The sequence below is a fragment of the Rhinopithecus roxellana genome, chromosome 11 (genome assembly GCF_007565055.1).
Source record: "Rhinopithecus roxellana isolate Shanxi Qingling chromosome 11, ASM756505v1, whole genome shotgun sequence".
Taxonomy (NCBI): Eukaryota; Metazoa; Chordata; class Mammalia; order Primates; family Cercopithecidae; genus Rhinopithecus; species Rhinopithecus roxellana.
The window spans coordinates 44,530,113-44,556,604 of record NC_044559.1 but is presented as its reverse complement, the minus strand read 5'-3'; the positions used below and the strand labels follow the sequence as shown (position 1 = coordinate 44,556,604).

The window sequence follows — 26,492 nt, the reverse complement described above, 5'->3', positions numbered from 1 at the left end:
AATAAGAGACTGTGTGTTAACCAGTATAGGCTAGAATGAGATTTGTTTTCATTGAAAAAAAATTATATCCAAATATAAATGTGTGTGTGTGTGTGTGTATGTATATATATGTATATGTATATAGGATTTTTTAAGGTTTGCTTTATTATTTTTATTTTTATTATGGTCATAATTTTTATTATGGTCATATGCGTGATTTTTTAAAATCTCTAAAATAGTTTGTCATGTAGGGTATTTAAATTCTTCCTTGTACCATTCATTGGTTTCAGGCAGTGTTTCAGGAATAGTAAAGCACAGAATGGAAGTAGATGTAAAATGTGGTTGGCACACGACAAGTGTTGCCAGTGACAAGTGAAAACAGAGCTTTCCAGGGCTGCCTTCTTACCCAGGTTGGGCTGACTTGATGGGGAGGGGACCACAATAGTGCCAGAGGACAGGAAATGGCCACTGCCAGCCTATCTGGGTACCATGCCTTCCACATGAAGAGATGGTCAAGTTAGGCAGCCTGACCCAACTGCAAGAGCATGACCTTGGGACTGCAGACTAGGTTGACATCCGGGCTCTGTCATTTGCTGGATGTGTGTCCATGGGGGAGATGTGACATCGTTCTGAAGCCCAGTTTCCCCATCAGTCAGATGGGGATTGCTGTGACAGCCCATGAGATGAGTCACGTGCTTGGGATGCACATTCATGCTCTTCCTCAGCTTCAGCGAGGACCCTATTGGAGTGTTAGCTGATTAACAGTAAATATGCATTTGTTGACAGTTTCGTGAAAAGCTCTGCCTGTCGCCAGTTCCCTCATCTGTTTAATGGCACCCAGCTTTGTTGCGCACATCAGTTGAGAGGTGCATCAGCAGCAGCTGCCCGTTTCCCATGCTCTGTGCACACCCACAATCAGGATGGAAATCCAGAGGAGATGGACCAAACTGACCTTGTTGTCCCTTCAGAGTTCTTGTTGCCATTGCAAATACTAGCTGTTCCCTTACATTTATGAATGCCTGGGGGGTGGAGTAGGAAGTCCCGGTCAGAACCGAAAGGGCTGTCATGAGACCCTAGTCTACCCCACCTTGTGCAGATGGTGAGATTGAGGCCCCTGTTCCCAGTGCCCCATCTGGTGTGGTTTCTAACCTTGAGGATCCCACCGGGCATCTTTTTGTAAGAGCAAAGATTTCCCAGAAGCAGCGGCAGCTGCCATGGGCCACCACAACTCTGCTGGTAAGGGCAGGGCCCTGGTAATGGCTCTGAACCCCGAACTTTGTCCTTAGTAGCCTCTGTCACCTCCCAGAGCCCTGCAGACCCGCCTTCCTTCTTCCTTGGATGTGGGTCCTGATGGAGCGCTATCTCTAGCCATCCGAATTCCTTGTGCCTTGTGTGAGGAACTTGGTGTCCTGTGTTGCTGTCCCCCAACCCAAGACACAGCTGCCATTTTACAGTCCATCTCAGGTGCGTGGGCAGGACCTGAAGCTAAGGCCTGGCAGGCAAAGCCCGAGGACCTTTTGTTCCTGACACTGCTCCGAATTGAGTCTCCTTCTGGTCATATAAGCAAAGAGACCCTCCAGGGAGCCAGAGGCTCTCAAGTCCATTTAAAAACAGATGAGACAATCATGGGGGAGCTCATGTCATTGCCCTGTTTGTGTCCCCCGCACCCCCACGTTCTTTTCGTAAGATCAGTTTAGCAAAACCACCTTCAGAAAGACACCTCGGCTCTCTTGATTTTCCCATTGATGATTTGGTGAGCTTCTCCCCAAACCAAGCATAGAATCTTTGTGGCCCTGAGGCCAAGTTCACACAGCCCAACCCACAGGAGGGGAGAGATACTCATTGTCAGCACAAGTAGATAGGTGTGAAATGTAAGAATGAGTCAGCTGGTCCTGATCTGACAGCAGGCTTGCTAATTGGGGCATTTTGTATCTTGGTCTGTACTTGAGATGCTTAACCTTTTCTGGAAACCACATTCTGCTGTACTGATGTGACCATAAGGCACTATTGAAAACATAGTACAGAGCTCTCCAGGGCTATAAAGCTCCTCTATCTTTTGAATATATGAAGGCTTATAGTCCCCCAAGAATCTGGGGCCCTGGGAATTTTCCTTCACATTTAAGGGTAGAAATGGAAATAAGAACATTTGAGGTCAAATACCATTCGTGTTCCTCTGAGTGTTTTTCTTGCTTCGAGCTCTAGGATCTGTGCACACAGCAGTCTTCTGCCCTTCTTAGTCAAACAGTGACAGGACCAGAGCCTTGTGAGTGCAAATTTGGGGATTTGGGTCCTTGTCTCTGCATATGTAGGCATCTCATTCTCCTGTTCTTTGTGGCATAATCAAAAGTCAGAAACTTCAAGCTCAGTCATCAAGCCTCAGCTTTGGAAGAGCCTAGTCTGTCCAAGACTGTGAGAGAACTGGGCCCAAGGATGCTTGTGTGGCTCACTCTCCCATCTGCAGGCAAAGGCTCATGTGTGTTTGCGCTACACACAAATGCACATGCTCTTACGTATGTATCATTTCAGACTTGTGAAGATAATGCTCAGTGGGGACACGGAGAAGCTTTACATGCCCTAAAGGCTAAAGCAACAGGCGCAGCATAGAACTGAATGGGCTGGTGCTGTGCTCTCAGGCTGTGGGCTGTCGCGCCCTGCTCAGGTCTGCCAGAGGCTTGGTGTCAGGCTGCAGGTGGATGGGGGCCCTGCTGTGTGTCTTTAGGACACAGCTGATGGGCCATTGCGTGTTCTCAGGGAGAAGGTGGGAGGCTTCACACTCATCTTGTTCACAGGAGTAAATTAGCTTCTAAGGCCTTTGCTAGTGGCTCTCCATCGCATGTTGTGTAGCTTGAGAAGGAGGCCCTAAGGGTCCTCATCCTGTCCTGTTAAACTTCTAAGTACTTGAAGGGTGAAGTGATCCTTCTCCATTCTTCTTCCTGGAATTGGCCCAAACCGAAACATAAAACACCAACTTTCAGTGATGTTATGAATTCAAATTCGTAGAGACCAGAATTGTCAACCCTCCTGAAGCTTTTGGGCAGTGGTGCTGGATGGTCTGGATGGGCCGCCATTCTGACAGATGTTTGATAACTCAGTTCTCCATGTCATCCGCTTTCCAGAACAGCATTTCTCAACATTTTTGCATTGAAATAACCTGGGGAGCTTGTTAAGATGCAAATGCCTACCCAGAGAGATTCTGATTTACCAAGTCAGAGACAGGGTCTAGAAACCTGCATTTTAACAAACACCCCCAAAGGATGCTCCTGTAGGTGGCCCAGAAGCCACACTTTGAGAAATCCTAGTCAGAGAAGCCAGGTTTCCATTCCAGCCAGATTCTACAGAGGCTGGCACCCAGTTGCAGCTCTGGTTGAGTCAAGCCTCAGCTAGGAGAGCGTTTTCCAGTACCATTGATTATCCTTATGATGACTGCTGCTTTTGAGAGCCTACCCTATACCCTGTATGAGATGCCTATTTAATTCTCCTAATAGCTACGAGGAACTGAGTAACTAACAGAGCTGAGGTTTGAACCCAGGTCCTTGCCCTTTCCGCTACACCAAGTGACTGTTGCTCAGTAGACTCCTACATCATGGCCATTGTGACTTGAAAGAGTTATAGTTGTTTGTGCAGAAGTGATACTGAATGGAGGGGGCAGGGGCACCCCATATCCTCTTCTTGGAGGCCTACCGAGGCCCTTTGTATGGTGTGACGTTAGGGCTTAGCGCTTGGGGCAGTTTGCCATTAAAAATTAGCTTCTATTCCTGTTTCTTCTGTCTGGTGATCTGACCCAACAAATCGCTTTCTGTTCCATGAGCGAATGGGGAAAACACAGGGCTAAACATAGCCTTGATTGTTTTTACTTTTCTCATGTTGTACTTCTCAAAGCGATAAAGATAGAAACAATTACAATATTATCTGCCTGCAGACTGAACAAGTGGCCACCTGGCTGGTGTTGATATACAATAACAGTGCTTTGCATTTTCAGAGTATCTTAGACATGACTCTGCCAACCCATCTCCTGGCTGAGTCACACATGGCCACATGGCCCAGGTGGGGCAGACAGTTCAGGTCACAGCCCAGGTTGGACTTACCTGGCCAAGGAAGACTCACCTTTGCCAAGGACAAAAGACAGGTGAGTCCAAGGGGACACCACATCCTCTTGTAGCTTTTGTCTGCAGTTTGCAATCCACTCCCTCATTCATGCATCACTGACTAAGGTCTGCTGTGTGCCTTGCTCTGTGCTAGGCACTGGGGAGCCACATTGGGGCTGTGCTTGAGAGTCTGTGGCTTTAGGAGGAGAAGTAGATGTGTAAGCAGATCTATAAAGTTCAGGTACCTCTGTGCTGTACAATCATAGAGCTAGGAGAAGGCGTATCTTCAGAGGATCTTTGAGTTGGCTTTTTAAATGAGGAGACTCTTGGTGAAAGGAGGATAAAGGCAGGAAAAGAACATTCCAGGCCTTTGTAAGGGTGTGTATGAGTGAAAGAGCTGATGTTGGGGGAAGCTACAACTTCTCTTCATAGTTAAAAACTGACTCTTCGAATCTTCCCTACAACAAATCTTACAGGCCATAGAGGCTTAGTCTGTAACATAGAAGGAGTAGGCCCTGTAGGAATTCATCACCCAGCTCTGATGTCCCTGGGTTTTGGTGGTTACCTCAAGGCCCAGCACGTTGGACTTCCAGCCTTTCTGCATATAGGTCTTACCTGTGCTTGCTCCTGCAGTCTAGTTACTTAAACTTTAGTTTTATAAAGAATCGCTGGTGCATAAGAATTACCCTTTTGGGTTGTCTACGCAAAGCTGGGTGGAGGAGGTGTACTTTGTGGGCTGGTTCAGGAATTCTTCAGGGATGGTTTTGACTCTGTGATTATTTTCTGACCTCCACTGTCATAGGAGGTTTGCTACCTGGAGTGTAGGGTTTGTTGGGGAAAATGATGAGGAGATGGGCCCGGGTGCCAGTCTGAAATGCTTGTCTTCTTTCCCAGAAGCAGCGGGTGACAACTGAAGCGAATAGGCCACAATAGGTGGGGGCTTCAGAAAGTTATCTAGAGGCAGTGAGGAGGTAGGCCTGGAGTAGGGAGGCCCTGAGGGATCCCTTCAAAGAAGCACCAAGATCACAGGCTGGCCATGGGAAAGGAAGGGCAGATGGGAGGGATGGTTTAGCTGGCTCCCGATTTCCCTTTCTTCTATGATTTCCCTAGAGATGGGGAAAATTCCAGGCCAGTGGCACAAAAATGGAATAGAAAATGGCATCCTCTGAGAGTGGGATCAACTCCTTTTCATCTCACGGGTTTCCCCGAGGCCTGGTGGAGACACAGTCTGTAGTATGTCTCAGGCTCCATGAGCACCGGCCACCCTTGCCACTCTGTGCCAAACCCATTGTTTTTTTCCTCAGTCGGCCACATTCCTGGCCCATCTGGTGCCTCAGTGCCTTGTCTCAAAAGAGAAGTTAGTGGCCAGCGTTTGGTACAGCAACTTCCTGAAAACCCAGAGGAGCCAACTCAGCAGAGGGCGGGCTGTGGGCCCCCACCCTGACCCTGGCTCACTTCCTGAGTTCAGCAAGGGCACAGCACCAGTGGGCTTGGTGGTCACATCCCCCACATATTTGGTAAGACATTTTTTCTCAGAACATTTGGAGACTATAGAAAAACAAAAGAGAAAAAATAAATTAACCAACCAGCTGTCTGCCAATCCACTATTAACATTTTGGTTTATTTCCTTCTTACCTTCACATACAACAGACGTATTTTGCTAAGTAGAAATCACACCCTCTATACAGTTTTACATCCTATTTCTTTATGCTCAACTTTATATTATTAGCATTTCCCCACATCATTTAATGTTCTTTGAAACTCTGCTTCTTTGTGCTCCATGTTATTCCTTGATAATTTATTTAACTAGCCCCTGCTGTAAGATGTTTTAATTATGTTTACCATTTTCTGTTGCTCATCATTTTGATGAACATCATCATACATAAATCTTCACTTTTTTCTTAGGATAACTTTCTGTTTTCTTTTAAATCAGATGATAACTGAGATATTTGTGACTCTGTCAACAAGAGTTTATATTTCCTTTAATTTTACTTTAGAGCCGGTCACGGTGGCTCATGCCTGTAATCCCAGCACTTTGGCAGGCCAAGGTGGGTGGATCACTTGAGGCCAGGAGTTTGAGACCAGCCTGGTCAACATGGTGAAACTCCATGTCTACAAAAAATAAAAAAATTAACTGGGTGTGTGGTACACGTCTATAATCCCAGCTACTTAGGAGACTGAGGCACCAGAATAGCTTGAATCTGGGAGGTGGAGGTTGCAGTGAGCTGGGATTATGCCACTGCACTCCAGCCTGGGCCACAGAGCCAGGTCCTGTCTGAAAAAAAAAAAATTACTTTATATTAGTTTATTGGACTTTCAGCTGCTGACCAGTGTCAAGTTGAAGCTGGTGTAATAGAATGGTGAATACCCAAAGGGAATGGTTTCCTTGGTGGTGAAGCCTGTCTGAACAACCTAATATAACTTGCAGGAAGGGGTACGTTGGATGATTTTTGGAAGTAATTGATCCAGTCTAGTTGGAGGAGCAGATATTGAGACCTGCTGTGGTCAGGCCCTGGGAAATTTCAGAGATGAGATGAACGATGTATGATGAAGGAATTGGATGTTTAGCGACAGTCTTGCTTTGTCGCAGCTGGCTTGCCTGGGCTTTTGGAAGATTTCTCTCCTGCATCTCCAGCTTCTGAGGCCCTCCATGAATACAGCCTCTGGATAATTTCTAGCAGTGTCCCCTGCCAGGGTCCCAGCCCCTCAATCTGTATCTCATGACCTTGGCAGGATGCCCAAGAGGAAGGAGTACCACTGTTAGCTGCGCCTTAGCTTTTCCTCTGGGCTCCTGGCCCTCCCTTTGGGCTGCACAGGTCATTCCCATTGAGTCAGTCAAGAAGCTGCTACTTGTGACGCTCAGCTGGCTGTGTCTCTTGGTGCCCTTTGAGGAGTGGCCACTGGTAGAGGAGATAGGTTTGTAGTCCTTGCTGCCTCGAGCACACATGGGTTAAGTCTCAGTTTTCTGCACCTGAGCCCATCTTGCTTGACCCATAAACTCCTTAAGGCCAGGGCCAGAGTCAGGCTCCCCTGCAGTCTGCCTCAGCGCTGCAGTGTAGTGAAAAGGGCCTGCGCTCTGGGGCCTGACTAAGCTGGGTTTACATCCTGTCTAGTGCTAGCTGTGTGGCCTTGGGCTAGTTGCTCAATGTCCCCCAAGCCTTGGTCTCCTGATCTGGTCCATGATGGTACCTGCACTCAGGGTGCTGTGTGGATTCCACAGCCCAGGTGAATGCTCAGTAAGTGATCTGCATTGCTGTGAGATCCTGCGTGCATTTAAATACCTTAAATACCTACCAAATATCATTGCAGGTTTCACTTGTATTCTTCTCTTGACTGACTCAAGCCATTTACATGTGCATGATTTATAAATATATATAGGTTCGAGAAAATAGTACTAACAGGTTGTTCCCTGACAGCATGGCATATTTCTTAACTTTGCTTTTATACTGTAGACTTGAATACAAGAACTATGTCAAATTTATCTTTGCATCTCCTAAAATTCCCCACATGGTGCCTGATTCCATAGTAGAAAAACAATAAATAGTTCTTGAATATTTCACAAAATAAAGGTTCAAGTGCAAATGTAGCATTTCATAGCAGGATGGGTTATTTATTTGTGTATTCAAGTGAAGACCTGAATACGTAAGTTTAAGTGGTGCCCTTAAGTCTGTGAAGCCCAAGACTTGTTCTTACAGATTTTAATTGCTTTAAGTGAAAAATCGAGTGAACGTAGAGAAAATGCTGTGATTGGCAGCCATTGGTGACATCGATGTTGAGCATTTTGATGGAGGTGATCTAAATCAGTACCAGCTCCAGCTTCTATTAGCAAAGGCTTTCAAGGTGGAATTGGGGTGAACTAACCTGGCAGTGCCCCAGCCATCTTTTGGCCTTGGCCATCTGAGGTGTTGAGACATCTTTGGTTGTGGTCTTCTGCCAGAGCATCGAGTCCCAGTCCTGAGAACTGCAGAGAACCCAGTGGCACTTAACATATGTCTTGTCCTGACTCTCTTACTGGCCAGGGCAGGGCTCAGGGCAAGTCGGTTTCCCACCCATAAGATGAGAAAGCATTTTGGATGAAAAATATTGCTTTGGATTCTCCTGGGAGGCAGTATGGTACACTGGAAAGAAAACCATATCAGGAGTCCCAGGGGTGTATCTGTATTCTAGGCCCTGCTCCGCTTCCAACTTCCAACTCAAAGCCTTGAGATTCACTTCTCCTCTCTGAGCCTCAGTTTCTCATCTGTAAAATGAGGTTGGACTGGATGGTTTCTAAGGGCCTTTTGGCTCTAAGATACTGTGTTTGAAACGGGCTGTTGGTGTGGAGATATTAAAGGGCTGGAGTGAAGGCCTTCTCAAATCATGTTTTCTCCTTGTCATTTATGAACCAGAAAATGACAGATGGCGAGACCTGGACAGGAAATGCCCTCTTCAGATTGACCAACCGAGCACCAGCATCTGGGAATGCCTGCCTGAAAAGGACAACTCACTATGGCACCGGGAGGCAGTGACCGCCTGTGCTGTGACCAGTCTGATCAAAGACCTCAGCATCAGTGACCACAACGGGAACCCCTCAGCACCCCCTAGCAAGCGTCAGTGCCGCTCACTGTCCTTCTCCGATGAGATGTCCAGCTGCCGGACATCTTGGAGGCCCTTGGGCTCCAAAGTCTGGACTCCTGTGGAAAAGAGACGCTGCTACAGTGGGGGCAGCGTCCAGCGCTATTCCAACGGCTTCAGCACCATGCAGAGGAGCTCCAGCTTCAGCCTCCCTTCCCGGGCCAATGTGCTCTCCTCACCCTGTGACCAGGCAGGACTCCACCATCGATTTGGAGGGCAGACCTGCCAAGGGGTGCCAGGCTCAGCCCCTTGTGGACAGGCAGGTGACACCTGGAACCCTGACCCGCATCCCATGGGAGGGGGCCGGCTGGACCTGCAACGGTCCCTCTCTTGCTCACATGAGCAGTTTTCCTTTGTGGAATACTGTCCTCCCTCAGCCAACAGCACACCTGCCTCAACGCCAGAGCTGGCAAGACGCTCCAGCGGCCTTTCCCGCAGCCGCTCCCAGCCGTGTGTCCTTAACGATAAGAAGGTCGGTGTTAAAAGGCGGCGCCCTGAAGAAGTGCAGGAGCAGAGGCCTTCTCTAGACCTTGCCAAGATGGCACAGGTAAGAGCCCCAGCATCCTGGAGTCACCTTGGTGCTCACTGGAGCCTCTGCTGGGTCTGGGCCGTCCTAGACAAGCGTAGAACACCAGTTTCAGAAATACCCAGGAGGGGGTTAGTTTCCTTGTTTTTTAAAATCCTATTCAAAGAAAGATTATTTCCAGTTGGTTTTTTAAAAGCGCTTATTTCTTTCTATTTACAGCCAAATATTCCCTTTCACTGTGAGTGCAGTGCTAGGGGTACAAGGGCAGGTGGATGGGGAGAGGTGGGCTGTTGGTGGGCAGACTCACTGAACCAAACACTGGTGTTCCCCTCCGGCCCTTCACTGGAGCTGTCTCTCCCAGGAAGCTGCCCCTGCAGCTGCTGCAAGAAACGTTTACACACACTGGGATTCAGTGTCCCTTGGATTATGCTGGTCCTGAGATCAGGGGTGTGGGTAATGGTTTCCGAGAGCTAGTGATTGCGGAGAGCTTATTCCTTTGATTAAACTGTTGAAATGTGAGGCCCTCAAGATGCTGTGACCAATATTCTCTGAGCTGCCTCTGCAATCATCCTTGCCCTTTGCTGTAGAAGTATCTGGCCACACGCCCCTGTCACTTGGACTTTATCCTCTTTGTCTTGGAGCTCTGCCTTGTGCTAACACTGATCTTGGATATTGATTTGAATGAGATGAACTTGGAGTTCATACTCTGTCATCAGGAGCGTCTCTGAGCCTGAGAGTTGGCTGCATCTGGTTCTGGCTGGGGATGAGGAAGTGGTGCTGGCCCTTGTGACCTCTGACTCAAGGATGGGTGGATGTGATGGGCCACAACACTATTGGCTCTGTGTTCACCCAGGAGCTGTCAGTTGCTTAATGCCGCAGTCTGACCATCATCTTTTCTGGACTTATTTATGTAAACATTGGTCTCACTGGGTTTCAAGGGGTGAAGATCTTCTTGTTGGTGAGGATGGTTTCAGAGGGGTTGGCCTTGGTCACTCAGGATTATGGCCAGATCCAGGGCAGGCGGGCTCATCGTGCTCACTGTGTTTTGGGCGGGCATAGCTAACTTCCTTCCAAGCCCAATGTTGTTTTCTCAACAATGTTGTTTTCTCAACTGGGTCTTCTTTCCTTTTACAAAGAATGTGCAGTTTCTCTTGATGGGGTTTTGCTCTTCTCTCCTTTAGTTCCTACTCCCAACATAGAGAGAGGTGCAGGTGTCTTAAGTCTAAAGCTTATCTGGCCCCAGAGTCCAGACTTTCTGGCCACCTTTGTTCAAGAGCCTGGGCACTGGCTGGGGCAGTGGGAGGGCAAGATGGTGGTGTGCTTGTTCCTCCCCTGTGTCAGTGGGATCCGCCTGGGGGAGAGCCTGAAGGGGTGTGGGTCAGTGCTCCTGCCCCTCCTCAGCTAGTTTCCATTTCTTCCATCGCAGCTCCAGGCGTGTGCCATTCTTTTTGCAGTGTAGTGGAACGTTTTTGACTTTACTAGCTGGACAGGGATTGAACGCATTTATTTGACACCAAGAGGAATTTCCCTTCTTCAGAAAAATTTAAATAGGTAAAAAGTCTGGAAAGGTGACAGATTTGGGTGACTTCTGAGGAAAACCCAGAGCCCAGAGTTCTGGGTATGATAATGCTTCAGTTACATTTTTAATGCTGAGCATATTTTATTAGCTAATGAGTAGATAGATAATAAAAACAACATACATGTTATTATATGTTACTAGCCACGGTTGGAATAACACCACTGGCATCATTGGAGACATTTCTTGACCTCGTTTGGTTAGATACTATTTAAAAATATAATGCTCAGTGGGGCCGCGCCCAGTTGTATAGATGGCTTCATTGGCCCCAGGCAGGCCTCCCAGATCTGGGAAGGTGTGCGGAACCTGAGGAGGCTGCTCTGGTTCAGCCTGTCTGTCCTTGGCCGCCTTCTTGGCAGCGGGTCTTGGGCATAGGGAAAGTAGAGGGGGTCCTCTGGAAAGTGTGTGTGCCCAAGGCCTATGGCCAGAGCCCTGAGGCTGGGCCCGTGAACGCTGAGCCATGCCCTCATCAAGAGTCTAGACCCTAGTCAGCCCTCTCTCCATGGGGCTCGGCCTGCTTTGGCTCCATCATCAGTTGATTTCTAGCCTGGGGAGGTGGGCCTTGCTTTTCTGTGGGGCCCTGAGAACGAGGCCTAGGGTATCCCTATGTATTTATCAAGAGCCCTGGACAGTGCAGGGCCTCGTGCATGGTAACCTGATGAGCTGGGCATGTTGCTGGTGTACAAGGACTAACATGTTGCTAGATGGCCCCTGAGGTTAGACCACTGGCCACAGACTCCAGTTTCTACATGCTGTGGCTTCACTCAACATTTGGGACCACCGAGAAGGGGCTGGGGTCTGCTCTGCATGCCCATGGAGGCAAGACTTGGAGTTGGGCTTTCCATATCTTTGGAAGGGTAGGCTTGTACCCAGGTGTGGCCCACGCTTCCTTCCGCTGGGCTCTGGCTTCTCTTTCATGGGCCTTTTGATCTTGGTTTACACATTGCCTTTGGGGGTGAGAGCTCCACTTGTGCATTCTTGTAAAGGCCCCCTTCGTATGTGGGTTCTGAGGCCAGGTGTGTGAGTCTGCAGAAGGCCTTTTCAGTTAGACCTTTGGAGCAGCTGGCCATTCTGAAGAGCCCCAGCTCCCCTAGAGGCCCCGACTGGGGCCCAGATCAGATCTTGAGGGTGTGCGTGAGTACACGGCGGCTTCCCTCTGGCCATGATTCGGTATGGCCAGATGGACTGTGGTAGCTGGAGCCCCTCCAGCCTGCCCGCAGGAAAGGGTCCAGGGAGAGAATCCAAGAGAGTAAGAGGGCAGGAAGCTCTGAGGTCCAAGGCCCTGCCCTCATCTGTATCCACAGTTGAGTTCAGCAGGAGCAAGTGCCCTGGGGTGTAGACTCTGTGCTAGAAGCAGAGGATGTCAGGAGATGTGACCTCAGAGCTTGTCCATTCCAGTCCCTCTTGAGGAAACTGAAGCTCTCTTGGTCCCTATGCCTGCCAGGGCTCTTTTGGGCATGGTGTTCACTTTTGGATCTGCATTTAGAAGGCGACATTGACACACTAGAAGGCCTCCAGAGGTGGGGCCGGAGACTGGAAGCCCTAGGCAAATTGCTTGACATGTCTGTGCAGCAAATGCCACCACTGCCACAGGACTGTGGGAGGAGCAAGAGAAACAACGTATGTGGATAATGCGCTATCCATATGGGTGTGTGTTTATATATGTGTGTGTGTCCACATCTGTTGATGTGTGTGTGTGTGTGTGTGTGTCTGTATCTATATCTATATGTACCCATACCCCCCCCCACCCAGTGCATTGGCTGGCACAGGCTGGGTGCTGACAGATACTCATGATCATCGTCACAGTCACAGGACTTGGAGAGAAGGTGTGGGCTGCTTCTGGGTGCCTCCAGAAGCAGAGGTAGGAGCAGAAGGTGGACGTTCCTGGGAAGTGCCCTCAGTCTGCTATGAGAATGCCTATTTTTCAGGAGGCCGAGGTGGGTGGATCACGAGGTCAGGAGATCGAGACCATCCCATCCCGGCTCACACAGTGAAACCCCGTCTCTACTAAAAATACAAAAAACTAGCTGGGCGTGATGGCGGGTACCTGTAGTCCAGCTACTCGGGAGGCTGAGGCAGGAGAATGGTGTGAACCCGGGAGGCGGAGCTTGCAGTGAGCCGAGATCTCACCACTGCACTCCAGCCTGGGCAACAGAGTGAGACTCCGTCTCAAAAAAAAAAAAAAAAAAAAAAAAGCAATGCCTATTTTTCTTTGTTTGTCCACCGTTTTCCCTGTGTTTCCATCCTCCCTTTTCTGTTCATGCCACTTTCTGTGTCTTGTTTGTTCATCTTCTTGCCTCATCGCTTTTCTTTTGTAAATGGGAAGGAGGCCTGCCCTGCAGCTCAGCTCAGCCTGCAGTCAACTCTGAGTTCAGAGCCCAGGGTTATGAAATGGTGACAGAATTGGATTCGCCCCCACCCCCTTGCCAGAGGAAGTTGGCCGTGTGTGAACATTCTTCTATCAGTCACCCTTGAAACTAGGGTGGAAATATCCCGGGGGCGCGCTGGCCACCCTACCCCTTCCTAGCCGCATCCCTGGGGCACAGCTGTCCCAGTTAACTCTGGTCCGTTGGGGATGAGATGCACAGGGTGGGGTGTCAACATTGCTTTCAGATTGTCTTTCCTCATGTCTTCTTAAAACCCCAATGCCAAGAGAGCAGGCAGAGATGCTGAATGAGGCTGCAGGTGAGGTGGCCATCTGGATCCTGAGTCGGGGAGACTGACTGTAGTGAGGAAAGCCCTAATGGGGGAAATGACGCAGGGACCTAGTCCCGCAGTGGCTGCCCTCCCTGTACTTGTAATTACAACCACTTGGTTCCACAGAGCAAGTTGCCCAAAGGCAGCTCAGAGGACTGGCTGTGCTGCTATCCCTGCGCAAGCCTGGCCCCGTGGGCCTCTTGCACAGCTTTCCTCCTCATGTGGTGTTTTTGGCCCTCCTGGTTGGTGTTCTCTGTGAGGCTGCAGCCTTCCTTTTGCCAAATGACAATGTGTGCCATTGAGGGCAGGGCCCAGCCTGAGGGTGTGAGTCGTTTATTAGCAGGACTTTTGCTGACATTTTCCTTACTGCTTTTTTGAGACCTGGTTTGACCACCCAGCACTGGTTGGCTCCCAGCAAGACTTGAGCTATATGAGGCCATTTAGACATAGATCACATGTGTGTGAGCAAAGATTTCAGAAAAAAGCAACAATTAAAAAGATCACCCATTGAATGCAGTCCCCCTGGGTGTCATAGTCCCGCTGTATTTTTAACTTCAAGCTGGTCATCTTGAAAGAGTAACAAATTGTACTTCTCAACAGTGCTTCAAACAGAAGCAAGATGTTTGTGGGGAGGGGTCGGGATGCCGAAACAGAGGTTTGATTGATTGCAGCTGCCCACACACTGCGTCCCCACACCTCCCTGAGCAGGCCTCAGAACAGGCAGCAACTGTTGTGTTAGCAGATGTTTGAGGGACCGTGAAAGCTGGCCAGGGGCAGTTTGGGGTAGAAAAGAAGCATGAGGTAGAAACCAGCATGCCAGCATGTCTTTGGGAAGCCGCTGAGAGCCTTATTCCTGGGGGTGAGTCCAGGAGAGCTGGGTGGGTGGGGCTACAGGGGCTGTGCAGGATGAGGGGTTGCTGCAGGAAGTCGTGAGAGCTTGTGCAGATGCTCATCAGTGACTCGCAGCTCTTTGCTGGACAGGTCCTCTCCAAGTGAAGCCCCCCAGCCAGCTTCCACTTTCCGTCTTTTGTGCCGGTGGGGCCACCTTTGAGGGACAGTGGCCCTTCTTGGTCGCCATGGGGTTGGCTACATGACTTCTTGCTCAGGCACCCCCAGCAGCTGCAGGCCAGCTGTGCCTTTCCTTGGCCAAGTTTCTGTGTGGCAGACCCAGCTTGCCTGCACCTTTGTGACTTTCTCCTGTCCACCCTGCCAGTGGCTGTTCCCCTTCAGCTGCTTACGGTTCCCACCGCCCTGCACCCTCAGCACCCTTCCTCTCCGGGTGGGAAGCTGTGCCGATGGCAAGTAGAGGAATTCAGAGGTGGAGCACCCCTTATAACACGGACTGCAGACAATGTGAAGATCTGGTGAGAGAGGTAGGCTTGGAAAGCCCTAGAAAGCCCATTGGAATGAAAGCAATGCTAAATACAAGTAAAGGCAAAAACTTTTGTGGGCAGGCACATGGGAGTAGTTGCTTCTGACTTAGAGATAGGATAGACTTGAACAAAGGAAGAGAGCCTGTAAGACCTGGGCTGTCAGAGTTTAGGGATGTCAAGGGGGCAGCTTTGGGTGCTGAACTAGCACGCCTCCTTCTGTGCTCTTGACAGACATTGCTAATCAATCATGGCAGCCTTTTCAGGTGAACTTAGTGGAGGTCTTAGAATCCTCCCCTTGGCAGTCTTGGCAGCCATTGCTAATTGATGGGTAACTGAACGTCATCTGCCATCTCTGTTCTAACCCATCCCCTCACTTGAGGATGAGGCCTCTAGAGTCCAGGAAGAGTTGGGGCCTTGCCCAAAGTCACATGGCGAGGCATCCCGGAAGGTGGGAGCCCTGACCTCTTGACCCCAGGCTCAGTGCTCCCACTGCTGTGCTTGGTCCTGGGTGAGGACCACTCAGCTGACCCTTCCAGAGAACTGATGTGCATGGGGCATAGAGAGTGTGGCAGTGAGAAGTGGGAGCTTCGGAGTCAGATAACTGGGGCTGTGTCCCCATTCTGCCACGTTTGAGCTGTGTGCCCCAGGCCCCATGTCTGTGTCTGTAAAATGGGAATGGCAGTGCCTGTTGCTCATGAGTGTGGGAGGAATCATGTGGCATGGATCTGGCACATGGTTGGTACTCAGCAAATGCCAGCTTTGATGAACAAAGAAAGCCCGGGCCTGCTGCAGCCTTTCTCCCATGGTAGCTGCTCTTGTACCCTTTGCTGCTGTGGGCAGTGTCCTGGGCTCCCCACTCTTGGTGGGCCGGGATCCTGCCAGCTGTGGCGCATGCTGGCATCAGGCTTCCAGGAGACTAGTTTCAGCTCTAGTTCTCGTCTTCCCTGCTCCCCATCCTTTCCCTCCCTTTCTTCCCTTTCTTTTGACAGAGTGTTTCTCTGTCGCCCAGGTTGGCGTGCAGTGGTGAGATCTTGACTCACTGCAGCCTCCGCCCAGATCCCTCCTTTCTGTCTCTAGTCACAGCCCTCAGGTTGCACAAGCAATCTGCTTAAGGTCACTGGGATCGAGGCCGAGTGTTGACACAATAGCTTTGCTCTCCTGAGGAAGAGGAAAATGGGAGTTCATCTGGGGACTGCTAGGGAGGCAGCTTTTAGTGCCACTTACTGATTTCCATGCTTCAGTTGAGAGCCATCCTGAGCAGAGAACGTTTGAGAAGCTATGAGGCTCTGGGAGGCCCCAGCTCTCTGAAGTAGGGGCCCTTTCCTAAGCCAGCTGCTCAGATGAGAGCCCCGGGTGTGCTGGGAGTGCTCTTGGCTTGCCAGGCCCTGCTCTGGTGCTGGCAAAGGGGCTTCAGAGACCCTAGCAGGCTCTGCCCTTGGAAGGCCTATGGGCCAGAGGGAGAACGAGGCCTTACCAGCTGAGGCCCTGCCACATCAGAGGATATCGCCAGTCTTGCTTCATGGAAGCCAGAGTAAGAACGGCCTGTGGGTCAGCTGGCTCTTGCCCCTTTGGCTGGTTCAACTCCAAGGGCCCCCAGTGGAAGGTTTAGAGAAACCCTCATGTTGTTCCCAGGCTGCTGAAGGAGAAGCAGAGAGCATGGGCTGAGACGAGGAGACAGAGGGCTGGTGGGAGAGTGGGGCCTCAGGCCGGAGCTCTGCCCACGGACTGAGCCCCATCCTCATCCTGGGCAACTTATGAAATCTCTTCATGGTTCAGTTTCCCCATCCTCAAGGAAGGGTGGCGACGCCCTCTCTCACTGTGTTAAATGTCTCATTAAATGAGTTCATTTGTATGAAGTGCTCGGAGCTTAGTACTGTGTGCCCAGGACATGTTCTCAGTAAGAGTTGGCTGCCATATTGGGAGTCGCACTTTAGGAGTAAGGGGAGAAATTTGGCAAAAGGAGGGAGCTGCTGTTCTTCAAGTGTGAACTATCCTCCCCTCAGGAATTCCTTGTCTCTGTAGCGCTGAGGTGCTCTGCCGCATCCCTGCTCCCCAGAAGAAGGCCTCACCTGAGGTCACAACTGAGTTGTTGAGCGGGGCTGCAGGGGTATGAGTCCCGGGCTCTGTAACTCTGAGGGCAGGGATTTGCCTTATTGCACGTGGTAGAGGCCTCTCATATCCTAAGGGAAACAGAGGTACGCTGTTGTTGGAATAGAGCTGCGGTTGGAGTCAGAAGAGCTGGGTTTGAGAGGCACTCTGCCACCCGGCTGTGTGGTGACTGTGAGCCGGTTGCCCTGCTTCTCTGACCCTCGGGTTTCTGACCGTGTGTGCATCTGCCCAGGTGTAGCCATGAGTGTCGGCTTACCTGGAAGCCAACACACTGCAGGTTCCTAGACCTTGTCCGAGAGAGTCTGAATTAGCAGGTCTGGGGCAGAACCCTAGTACATCGGGGTCCCAGAAGCTCCCTAGTTGAGTCTGTGGCTTGTAGGGGCGGTAGAGATGGGCATATTCCTAGCCCTGTGACTCTACAGATGCCCAGGGACTAGTTTGTGTCATATGGAGATGGCATTGAGAGTTCGGGTCCCTCAGTCAGGAGGTACCAGCTCAGCCTGGATTAGGAAGGGTCTGACCTGGAGGAGGATCCAGGTCCTAGGGTGAGTGCCCACTGAGCTGCTATACCCAGCAGAGCAATGGTGTCCCCGCCTGCCAATGAAACTTCCCATGCAGTTCCCAAACGTTGACTTAACGCTGAGTCGAGTACAAGGCGCTGCTTCAGAAATGTCTGGAAAGCCTGTTCTAGTATATAGTGTTGAACATTTCCGAGGCAAGTTCTCATGGGTGGGTTGTTAAGGGCAAGTTCCACACCCTGTTTGATATCCTGCCTTGTGTGCAACGGCAGAGTGAATGAATGACAGGAACTCTGAGTGCAGGGTAGAAGCATTAGTAGGTTTTAAGCAGGGGAGCAATAGCACCCCGTAAAAAGCTCCTTTGGGACAACAGTGAGCAGCATGGACTGTAGGTTCTGGGGGAGGTGGGGAGGCCAGGCAGGAGGCTACTGGCAAACATGAAGCTGGGCTGGACGATGGTGGGGGCAGTGGAAGTGGTGATAGGCATAAGGGGCTCGAGAAATGTTCTCAGAGTAAAAGCAGCAGGGCTGACTTCCACCTCACCCTGGTCATAGGCTTCACCGGGCAGAGAATCAATCATCCTAATCCCCAAAGGTGGCAACTTTCTTTAAGCTACCCTGTTTAGTGTTTGTTCATCGTAAGTCCCTCTTGTTATCTAACCTGCAGTCCTCACTTTGACTGTATTTCTTCTTGATCTGTTCTCAGTAGAACTGAAATCCAGTGGATCACCATGACCTATTTTGTCTCTGTATGAAAGTATCTATGGGACTCTCTTATCCCCCCGTCCTTGCACATCTGTGATTTGCTAGCCCAGCTGCTCCTTGCCACTGGGGAGGCCCCATTCCTTACCCTTTCCTGTCAGCCCTCAGTTTGCAAACTTCTGACTCCTTTGCCCAAGCTTCTCTGTTCTTTTTTTTTTTTTTTGAGACGGAGTCTCGCTCTGTCGCCCAGGCTGGAGTGCAGTGGCCGGATCTCAGCTCACTGCAAGCTCCGCCTCCCAGGTTTATGCCATTTTCCTGCCTCAGCCTCCCGAGTAGCTGGGACTACAGGCGCCCGTCACCTCGCCCGGCTAGTTTTTTGTATTTTTTTTAGTAGAGACGGGGTTTCACCGTGTTAGCCAGGATGGTCTCGATCTCCTGACCTTGTGATCCGCCCGTCTCGGCCTCCCAAAGTGCTGGGATTACAGGCTTGAGCCACCGCGCCCGGCGCTTCTCTGTTCTTGTCCACTTGAAAGTGGCTGCCCATTCTGAACTCTGGGCTGGAGAAGGGCTGGGGGCAGCTTAGGGCCACAGGAGGGTTCTTTCATGGTTTCTAACGCTTGTCACGCTGGATCTTGTCTCAGCTGTGCCACATCTGGTCAGTTTACAACAGCTGGGACAGCAGCTCCCGGAAACAAGGGGCCTGTGATGGCCTCCTCAGTTCTCCTAATGAAGCCGAGTAATCCCCAGCTGGGCCTCAGAGGATGCAGCGAAAGGGAGGTCTGCCTTATTTCTGCTTCCTTATCTGGGACATCAGGAGAACGCCTGGTGGGAAGCCCCTCCCAGCCCGAGGTTAGCATGGTGCCTGCGGGCGAGGGCCAGAGCAGGAAGCACAAAGAAGTGCATCACCGAGATGGGTGTGGGATGGAGACAGAGCTGTGCCCAGAGCCCAGCACGGCTGGTGCCTGACCGGGCCTTTTCCCGACACCATGCAGGCTGCTGGCCTGTGTGGGTCCATCAGTGTGAAGCCTTTACTTTAGCCCACTTCGCCTTTTGCAGCAGAGTCCTCTGTCGCCCCAAGCACTGCACCAGTAGAGAATTTCTCCTGCTTGCAGGAGCCCATTTATTTACCATTTTTGTGGTGTCAGCCATCCGGAATGACCGCTCTTTCTTGCAACTTCAGGCCACAGTCAAGAAATCAGAAAGCAAACGCCACATGAAGAACAAACCCTTTGCTGCAGTCCCCATGCTGGCGGGAACTTGGTTTGACTAGACTCAGAGTGGGTGTTAATTGCCTATTTATGGCCAAAAGATTAACAATGCCTCCTTTGAAAGTTAGACATAGTAGAGCTCTTGGATAATTCCTTTTTGGGAGGGGGTGGAGTGGCTTAAAAAAAAATCTCTTGGAAAACAAAAGCAACAATTGGTTGCAAAATATAATGCAACCACCAGAAGCTTAATTTGTGAGCAGTAACGCGAGTTCACATCAGTAATGTGTCACCAGAGGTCATCAGGCACCCCCCCCCTTTCCCTGAAGGGCCACAGACTGCATTTACTCCTCATGGAGTAGTGGTGGCGGCATGGAGGCCCCCGCTGTTTCTCTGCTGGAGCTCTGTGGGTGGAGTGGGTGAGGCAGGCGTCCTGGATCAGCCAGGGCCTGTCAGAGGCAGAAACCAGCCCATTAGATGAGGTGAATTCACTGTGAGCAATGGTTAGCTAGGTTTCTGAAAAACTGAAAAGCCAAGAAGAGAAAACGAAGTATTAAGATCACACAGAAGCAGCTACAGGAAGCCGCTCCCCACTTTGGGCTAGGGGACCCCCGGGCAGAGACTGCACTTCTAAAAGCTTGGCAGCATGGAATCCATTGGCCCCACAGGGCTAGGGCAAGACCTGAGAGGCGGGGGCGCCGGCCAGCTGGTCCCGCGGAAAGGGAAGGCGATGAAATTGGTTCTGTGAATGTTGGAAATGCAGCAAACGGGAAGCAACTGCTGCGAACGGAGCAGATTGCTCCTGCAGGTCACGCAGCATGGCTGGATGATGGTGACGGCACAGGAAGCAGACGGGAGATGCACGGCCGCCTCTGTCCCCCAGCCTCGCTCTGCTCAGCATCCGTCTGTTGAATGCTGTCTGACGTTCTCCAGCGGGGCTGGAGATCTCTTCTAGCGCGCGTCGCATCTCCGTCCTAGTTTGTTCTTCACTCAGCAGATCCTTGCCTGGAGTGTGCTGGCCACCTGGCATTCAGCTAGGCCCTGGGGATGTTTCTGCAATGCAGAAAGAGGGGATGGATGTCATGCAGGCCAACAACAGGCAGGCAGGGCCATTTCAGATGGCGATATTTGCACTAATGAGAATCCAGCAGGCCAGCGTGGTTTGGATCACCAGGTGGGATGAGAGGAGGTGGAAGTGGGACGTGGCCAGCTTTAGATTGAAGGGACAGGGAGGCCTTGTTGAGGAGGTGACACTGGCACAAATCACAGATGATGAGATGTGTTCAGCTTTGCAAAGATAATTAGGGAGAACGTCCCGAGTACAGACAGGGAAGGCAAGCCCCAGAGGTGGGAGTGGGCATGGTGAGTGTAGGGCACAGCGAAGCTGGGGTGACTGGGATCGGAGTGGGCGTGGTTGAGTGCAGGGTACAGTGAAGCTGAGGTTCCTGAGTCGGGGGTGCAAAGGATGCCTGAGAGGTCGGCAGGGCCATCACAGTCGTCCTTGCAGGCTGGAGTGAGGAGCGGGCTTTTTGCCTGGAGCCCAGGGTTGGAATGCCATCGGGGCCTCTGGGGCCAGGATCTGATGGGATGCTCGGTCACCTGCCTTACCTGACTGCTATGCTTATTTTCCACTTTGGGGGTTTGACCGCAGACAGCCCCAGGGAAACCGGTGCAAGGAGGTCATGGCAAGAAGGCACATGAGGGTGAAAGCATACCAGAGAGATGCTTAGGCAGGCCCCAGTGTCGGGCACAGGCTCAGAGGAAGTTAATCAGGCACCTCTGCAAGTGCCTCTCATGGTGATGAGTGTCACCTCCCACCCTAGGCTCACGGGGGGTCTGAGTTCTCCCCTGCCATATCTGCACACACATCAGCCTGGCCCTGGCTTTGGGAAGTGGGTCACCAACTCCTAATCCACGGGCCACTGTTTGCAGGGCGTCCTCCCTCAGGTGTGTGGGCCTCACCCAGCCTATGAGGGGCTCCTCCTGTTCTGCTTTTCAGGGAAGAAAATGGAGTGCTGAGGCCATGTGCTCACTGGCTGCGTGGCAGAGCGGTGAGTGGGGCTCACTCAGTCGTTGGCCTCGACAGCCCATGGGCCCCCGTGTTTCCATAGGGCTGCCTTCCTGAGGTGAGCTCCCCCACCACTTGTGAAGCGCAGGGCTCAGGAAAGTCTGGGATCTGCCCTAGGCTTTGGGTTCCCTGATGGCCAGGTGGGGATAGTGACATCCTCACTGGGGCTGTTCCCAGCCTTTGACCCAGGGCCTGGTACTCAGGCTGTGCTCAGAATGTATGACTTTTACTTGTCACATTCCCTGGGCCCATAAACGGATGGATCATTGAAACCCCAGTGGCCCTGACTTCTCCTCCCAACCGTTGAGCAGCCTCTGCATTTCTTGAACTATGAGCAGGTTGGTAAAGCCGGGCACGGGGGTGATAGAGAGGCTCTGTGGTCAGCACCATGGCCTCTTTGGAAGAGCGCTTTAGTTCTGCCTGGCACTGCGGTTCAGCTCTCCGGTTGTGCAAGTCCAGGACATGAGGGAGAAGGGCCCAGTGATCTGGTGCTCTGCCACACTGAGTGGAGGCGTGTGGACAGTGCGGGTTACATCCTTCAAGTGGACACATCCAGAATTTGAAATAATCCTCTTACTGCCCGAAGCAGGACCTTTGAACCATTTTTTTGGTGACTTTGCTGAAGCTTCTGAGCCCTTGGCCACTGCCTTCTACCCCCCACAACCCCCAAAATGGCTTGTCTTGAATGGTGAGGAGGAGGTCCAAGCCAGCCCTGCACTTTCCCAGGCCAGGGGCCTGGCTGGCCTCCTCTCTTGGACCTCTTGGCAGCTGCTCCGGAGGCAGCAGCGGATGCCCTCCACTCACTTCCCTCCCGAGGGGCACCTTTGGAGTGACTGGCACATCAGGCCTTGGGAGGGAGTGGCGGGAGAACCTGGCATTCTTTGTCCCAGAAGGAAAAGGCCTATCAGTGCCCACCCTTGAAACTTGGCACACAAGGGGAAGGTGGTTTGAGGGCTCACTGTAACGGCGGCTGTGCCGCACCATGCCCCGCCAGGCCTGGTCTGTGCACACTTGCTGGGCCCGCTCAGCCTCCATGAGGTCCCCTCTTGCCTCATGGCCCCTGGCCCCACTTGTCATCTGCCTCTGCTCTTGTGCCTCCCTAGGAAGATGAGACAAGGAGGGCACCCTTGTGGGCTGCCTGGACCTTGTCGTGCCTTTCTGGCTCTGTACCATGTGTCCCCTGTGGAAGGACAGGTCCTGCCTGGGATGGACTCAGTGCTGTGCTCTTGTCTGCCAGGCAGTTCTAACTGGAAGTGCATGTGCCCATATCCCCTTGCTAGTTGGTAGCCAGCTTTAAACAAGCCTGATTCACCTAGAGAGTTTCCATCTCAATGTAATCTACAACAGTCTCGGGCAACAAAATTTTCTGAGAATTGATGGCAAATAAACATGGGAACAAATACCCGGCAGCAGGGGAGCCAGTGGCTAGAAAGACCCTGCTTTGAGGGGTGCAGTCCTGCTCAGACACAGTTTAGGCGAAGGGGCGAGAGATGGCTGTGTGTTTGGGGAGAGCATTTCAGTAGATGTTGGCTGATTATGCAGCATTAACTGTTTGGCAAGAAAAAATAGCTCATCTGAAATGGTGTGAGGTTAATTGTCACTCAGCAGAGACACCAGATCTTCAGCTTGATTCACACAGGGAAAACTATGAGCAAATATGCATGCCGGCATCTGCTCCAAACCCAGGACAGCAGGAAATAGAAGTCAGTGTCTGGCCTGGGCTCCCCTGCTGGGAGGAATCTGGGCTCCAGAGATAGGTGGGCCTGGTGTGGGGTTTGGTGTGCCCCTCACCAGCCGAGTAGCCCTAAGCAAGTTGCTGCCCCTCCCTGGGCCTCAGTGTCCTCTTCCTCATGCCGTGGGAGTTAAGCAGCCTGATGAGGGAGAGCTTCTAGAGCGGGCAGCTGCGCGGTACTGCCTGGAGAGGCTCAGCACCGGCTCGGTGTTCTTGATCTTACTTTGTTGCTGCTTGTGATCTTCCAGTAGGGTCTCTGCTTCTTATGAAATCTTCCATTTGAGGCATCTCTGGAGGCATTATTCTCGTTAGCTTGAGGGGCAGTCCAGTGAGGGAGGCAGCAGCCCTCTGCCCTGTGACCCTGGGTGGGGCTGGGAGGCTATAGTTTGAGAATGGGGAGAGTCGGGTGCCTCACACCCCAGGCACCAGGAATAGGAGCCTCTCCCAGTTCTGCCCAGTCCTCCTCAGCCCTGCAGATGTGGAGGTTCAGAGGGCAGCCTCTGACCGTGCAGGTGGCGTGCTGGGCCACAGCTGTGGGTTGCTGACTGTTGGCAGGTGAGGTGGGGGAAGATTTGCAGAAGAAACTCACCTGTTGTATTTTCTCCTCCAGATAGCCCCATGAAGAAGGCATGTCGTTACCCATTTTAGAGGCGGTGGCTGAGTCTTAGAGGAAGCAGTCCAGTGAAACCAGAACTTAAGCCATGTATATAATTTAAAATTCCTAGTAGCCAGTTATTAAGAGGAGAAAGTGAAATGACTTTAAATAATATATTTAACCCAGTATTTCCAAAATACTGTCATTTCCACGTGCCATCGATGTAAGTAAATCATTAATGCACTATTTTAGGTTCTTTTTTAGTACCAGTTTCAGAAATCCACTGGTGTGTCAGGTGACAGCAGGTCTCAGTTTGGCCCGGCCACTGCTCCAGCATTTAGCAGCCGCATGTAGCTTTGCCGCGTGGGGCTTTGGGGTACCGGTGTAAGAGTGGGGATTGGGGGTCAGCCTTGGTTCCCAGTTGGTGCTGCCATAGACCCTTTTCCTCTGGAAGACCCCAATGCGAGCTGATAAAGGAGGAGCTGGGCAAGAGGCTCCTGCCTGAGGTGCTGGGTGCTCTGGGCTGTGCCCTCTGCCTCGGGTATAGCAGGCCCCAGGAGACCTGAGGACCAGAGCATCTGGTGCCCCACAGGCTGTCCATGGTGGAACTAGAGGTTCCTAGGCTCACCTCCTCCACCTTCCTCATGGGGCTGGTCCGGGAGGCCTGGGGAGTTCACTGTTTCCCTGAGCATCCTGCCCTGGACTCTGAGGCATGCTTTTCTACTGTACCCATGCAGCCCCGCTCAGCCTACTGTTCCTGGTGTGTGGCCAGGGCAGGGCTGGGGGAGATGGGAGGTGGCAGGAGACAGGGTGGTACAGGAAGACGGGGGCTTCTCATCAGGGGGTGCTGAGAAGACAGCTTTGCAGCATGACAAACCCTGGGCCATTTTTCCATGGTCGTAGTCCTGCATTTCATGACTGGGCTGTGCCTTTGTCCCCACACGCCCCCTGCTCGAGCCACTCATGTCAGGTTCTACACAGCTGGCCAGCTGCAAGCCCCATCCACAAGGAGCTCCTTGGGGTGAGCCCCCACCTACCAGCACTCCAGCAGTGAGTGTGAGCCTGGAAGGTTGCAGTGGCAGGTGGAGGGAAGGCCCCAGAGTGGAAGGAAATATGGCAGAGATGGCTTTGGACCAAGCCGAAGGTTCCAGAGCTATACTGTCTCTGGGGCTTGGCAGCCTCTTGACCATAGTTTTCCTGGAAAATTGCGTTTGTGGCTCTGGTTTGCCCCGCCCTTCTGGGAGGGATTCACAGGAATGTCAGGGCCTCTAGCTTATCAGCCGGGAGCTTCAGAAACATGGCCCTGCCCACCAGGGGAACTTTCTGGGCCCTCAGAGTCTAGGCAGCCAACAAGCCTGTAAGTTGGTTCAAATCAGCATGCATTGATTGAACACCAGCTGTAAACAACTGCCTGGGCCAGGGCTCAGGGAAGACTAGCATGTACAAGACCCCATCCTTACCTGTAGGGTAGGTGCAGGCTACAGGGCTAGGGTGGAGACAACTGTGTCTGCGTAGCCGACTACAAGCCGAGTCACAGTAAGATGAGCTGATCGCGTCCTCTGAGGATCGAGATTCAATTCTAGATTAATCTCTTTGTTCAGCCACTATTTATTTACCTAGCATTTGCTGTGAGTCAGGCCCTTGTAGGCACCAGGGATGCAGCAATAGAGAGGATAGTTAGCCCTGGCCTCCTGGAGGTCACCGGACCAACAAGTCATCACCTAGAAATGTGGAAAAGGCCATATCTCCTATCCATGTGACCAACGCCCAGGGCTCTGCCCTCTGAGCCTTGGTTTTCTCACCCATCTAGCAGGATCCATAATAGCAGTTGCCAGGAGAAAATAAGATGATGGACATAGGGCCTTCATTTCTCACTTAGTATGCATATGGGATTGTGCTAGGAAGCGAGGGGCATGTTTTGGGTTCTGCCTGTCATGGGCAGGGCCTAGCATTGGCTCCTTTGCAGGGGAGCTAAGAAGCTCTCTAGTCAGGGGAACAGGCTCGGGCTGCCCCTCAGTTGGAGTGGAGACACAGGCACATAGATGTTCCTAAGACCAGGAATAGACAGTCGGGCTGGAACTGGGGTTGGAGTGGAGACCACGGCCCTGAGAGCCACCTGGAGAGTTGGGGCTTTATTCTGTGGGCATTGGACAGCCAAGGGTAGCCCTGGGCAGGTGTCCAGAGACTTGAACCTCACTCAGGCGGTAGACAGGTTTGCGGCAGTAGGAGAAGGCTGTGCCCACACATTTGGTACCCTTCAGTGGAGAAGGGGGCTGTGGAGCTATGCAGAGCACTGGAGGCTGTGAACTGGTTGGGCCTGGAGCTCTTGGGAATTTCTTGCCTGGTTCTCAATGAGGGGCCAAGGGCCTGGTGCACACAAGCAAGGGCCACTGGCTAGGGTTGACCTCTGTAGGGCCAGTCAGGTGGGTTCTCCTTCTGCCTTACCAGAAAGGGAAAGTTCATCAGGGAAAAAGGAGCTTTGTCAAGTTTGTCCTAGGGGAGCCAACCTGAGTCAGAAATCAGGAGCCAAGAAAGCCAGAGGCAACACTCCTGGATCGAGCAGCAGCAGAAAGAAGCTTTGGGACTTGCCTCTGGCCCTACGCAGTGAGATGACGGGGCCTTCTGCCCTGGGCAGGCTACTTAACCTCTCCGTGCCTCAGTTTCTTGGTCTGAAAATTGGGTAAAAGCAGTGCCTACATACAGCAAGTGCCTAA

The 26,492-nt window shown here is 51.7% G+C and overlaps 1 protein-coding gene across 2 annotated transcripts in view; it reads left to right on the top strand.

Moving 5' to 3' along the window:
* Nucleotides 1-26,492, top strand: part of FAM53B (family with sequence similarity 53 member B) — a 126,599-nt gene that overhangs the window by 54,196 nt on the left and 45,911 nt on the right. For both annotated transcript variants that reach the window (XM_030941400.1, XM_030941401.1), the window contains exon 4: nt 8,453-9,225. In XM_030941400.1, coding sequence (XP_030797260.1) covers nt 8,453-9,225 — 773 coding nt within the window. The remainder of the gene's footprint in view (nt 1-8,452; nt 9,226-26,492) is intronic.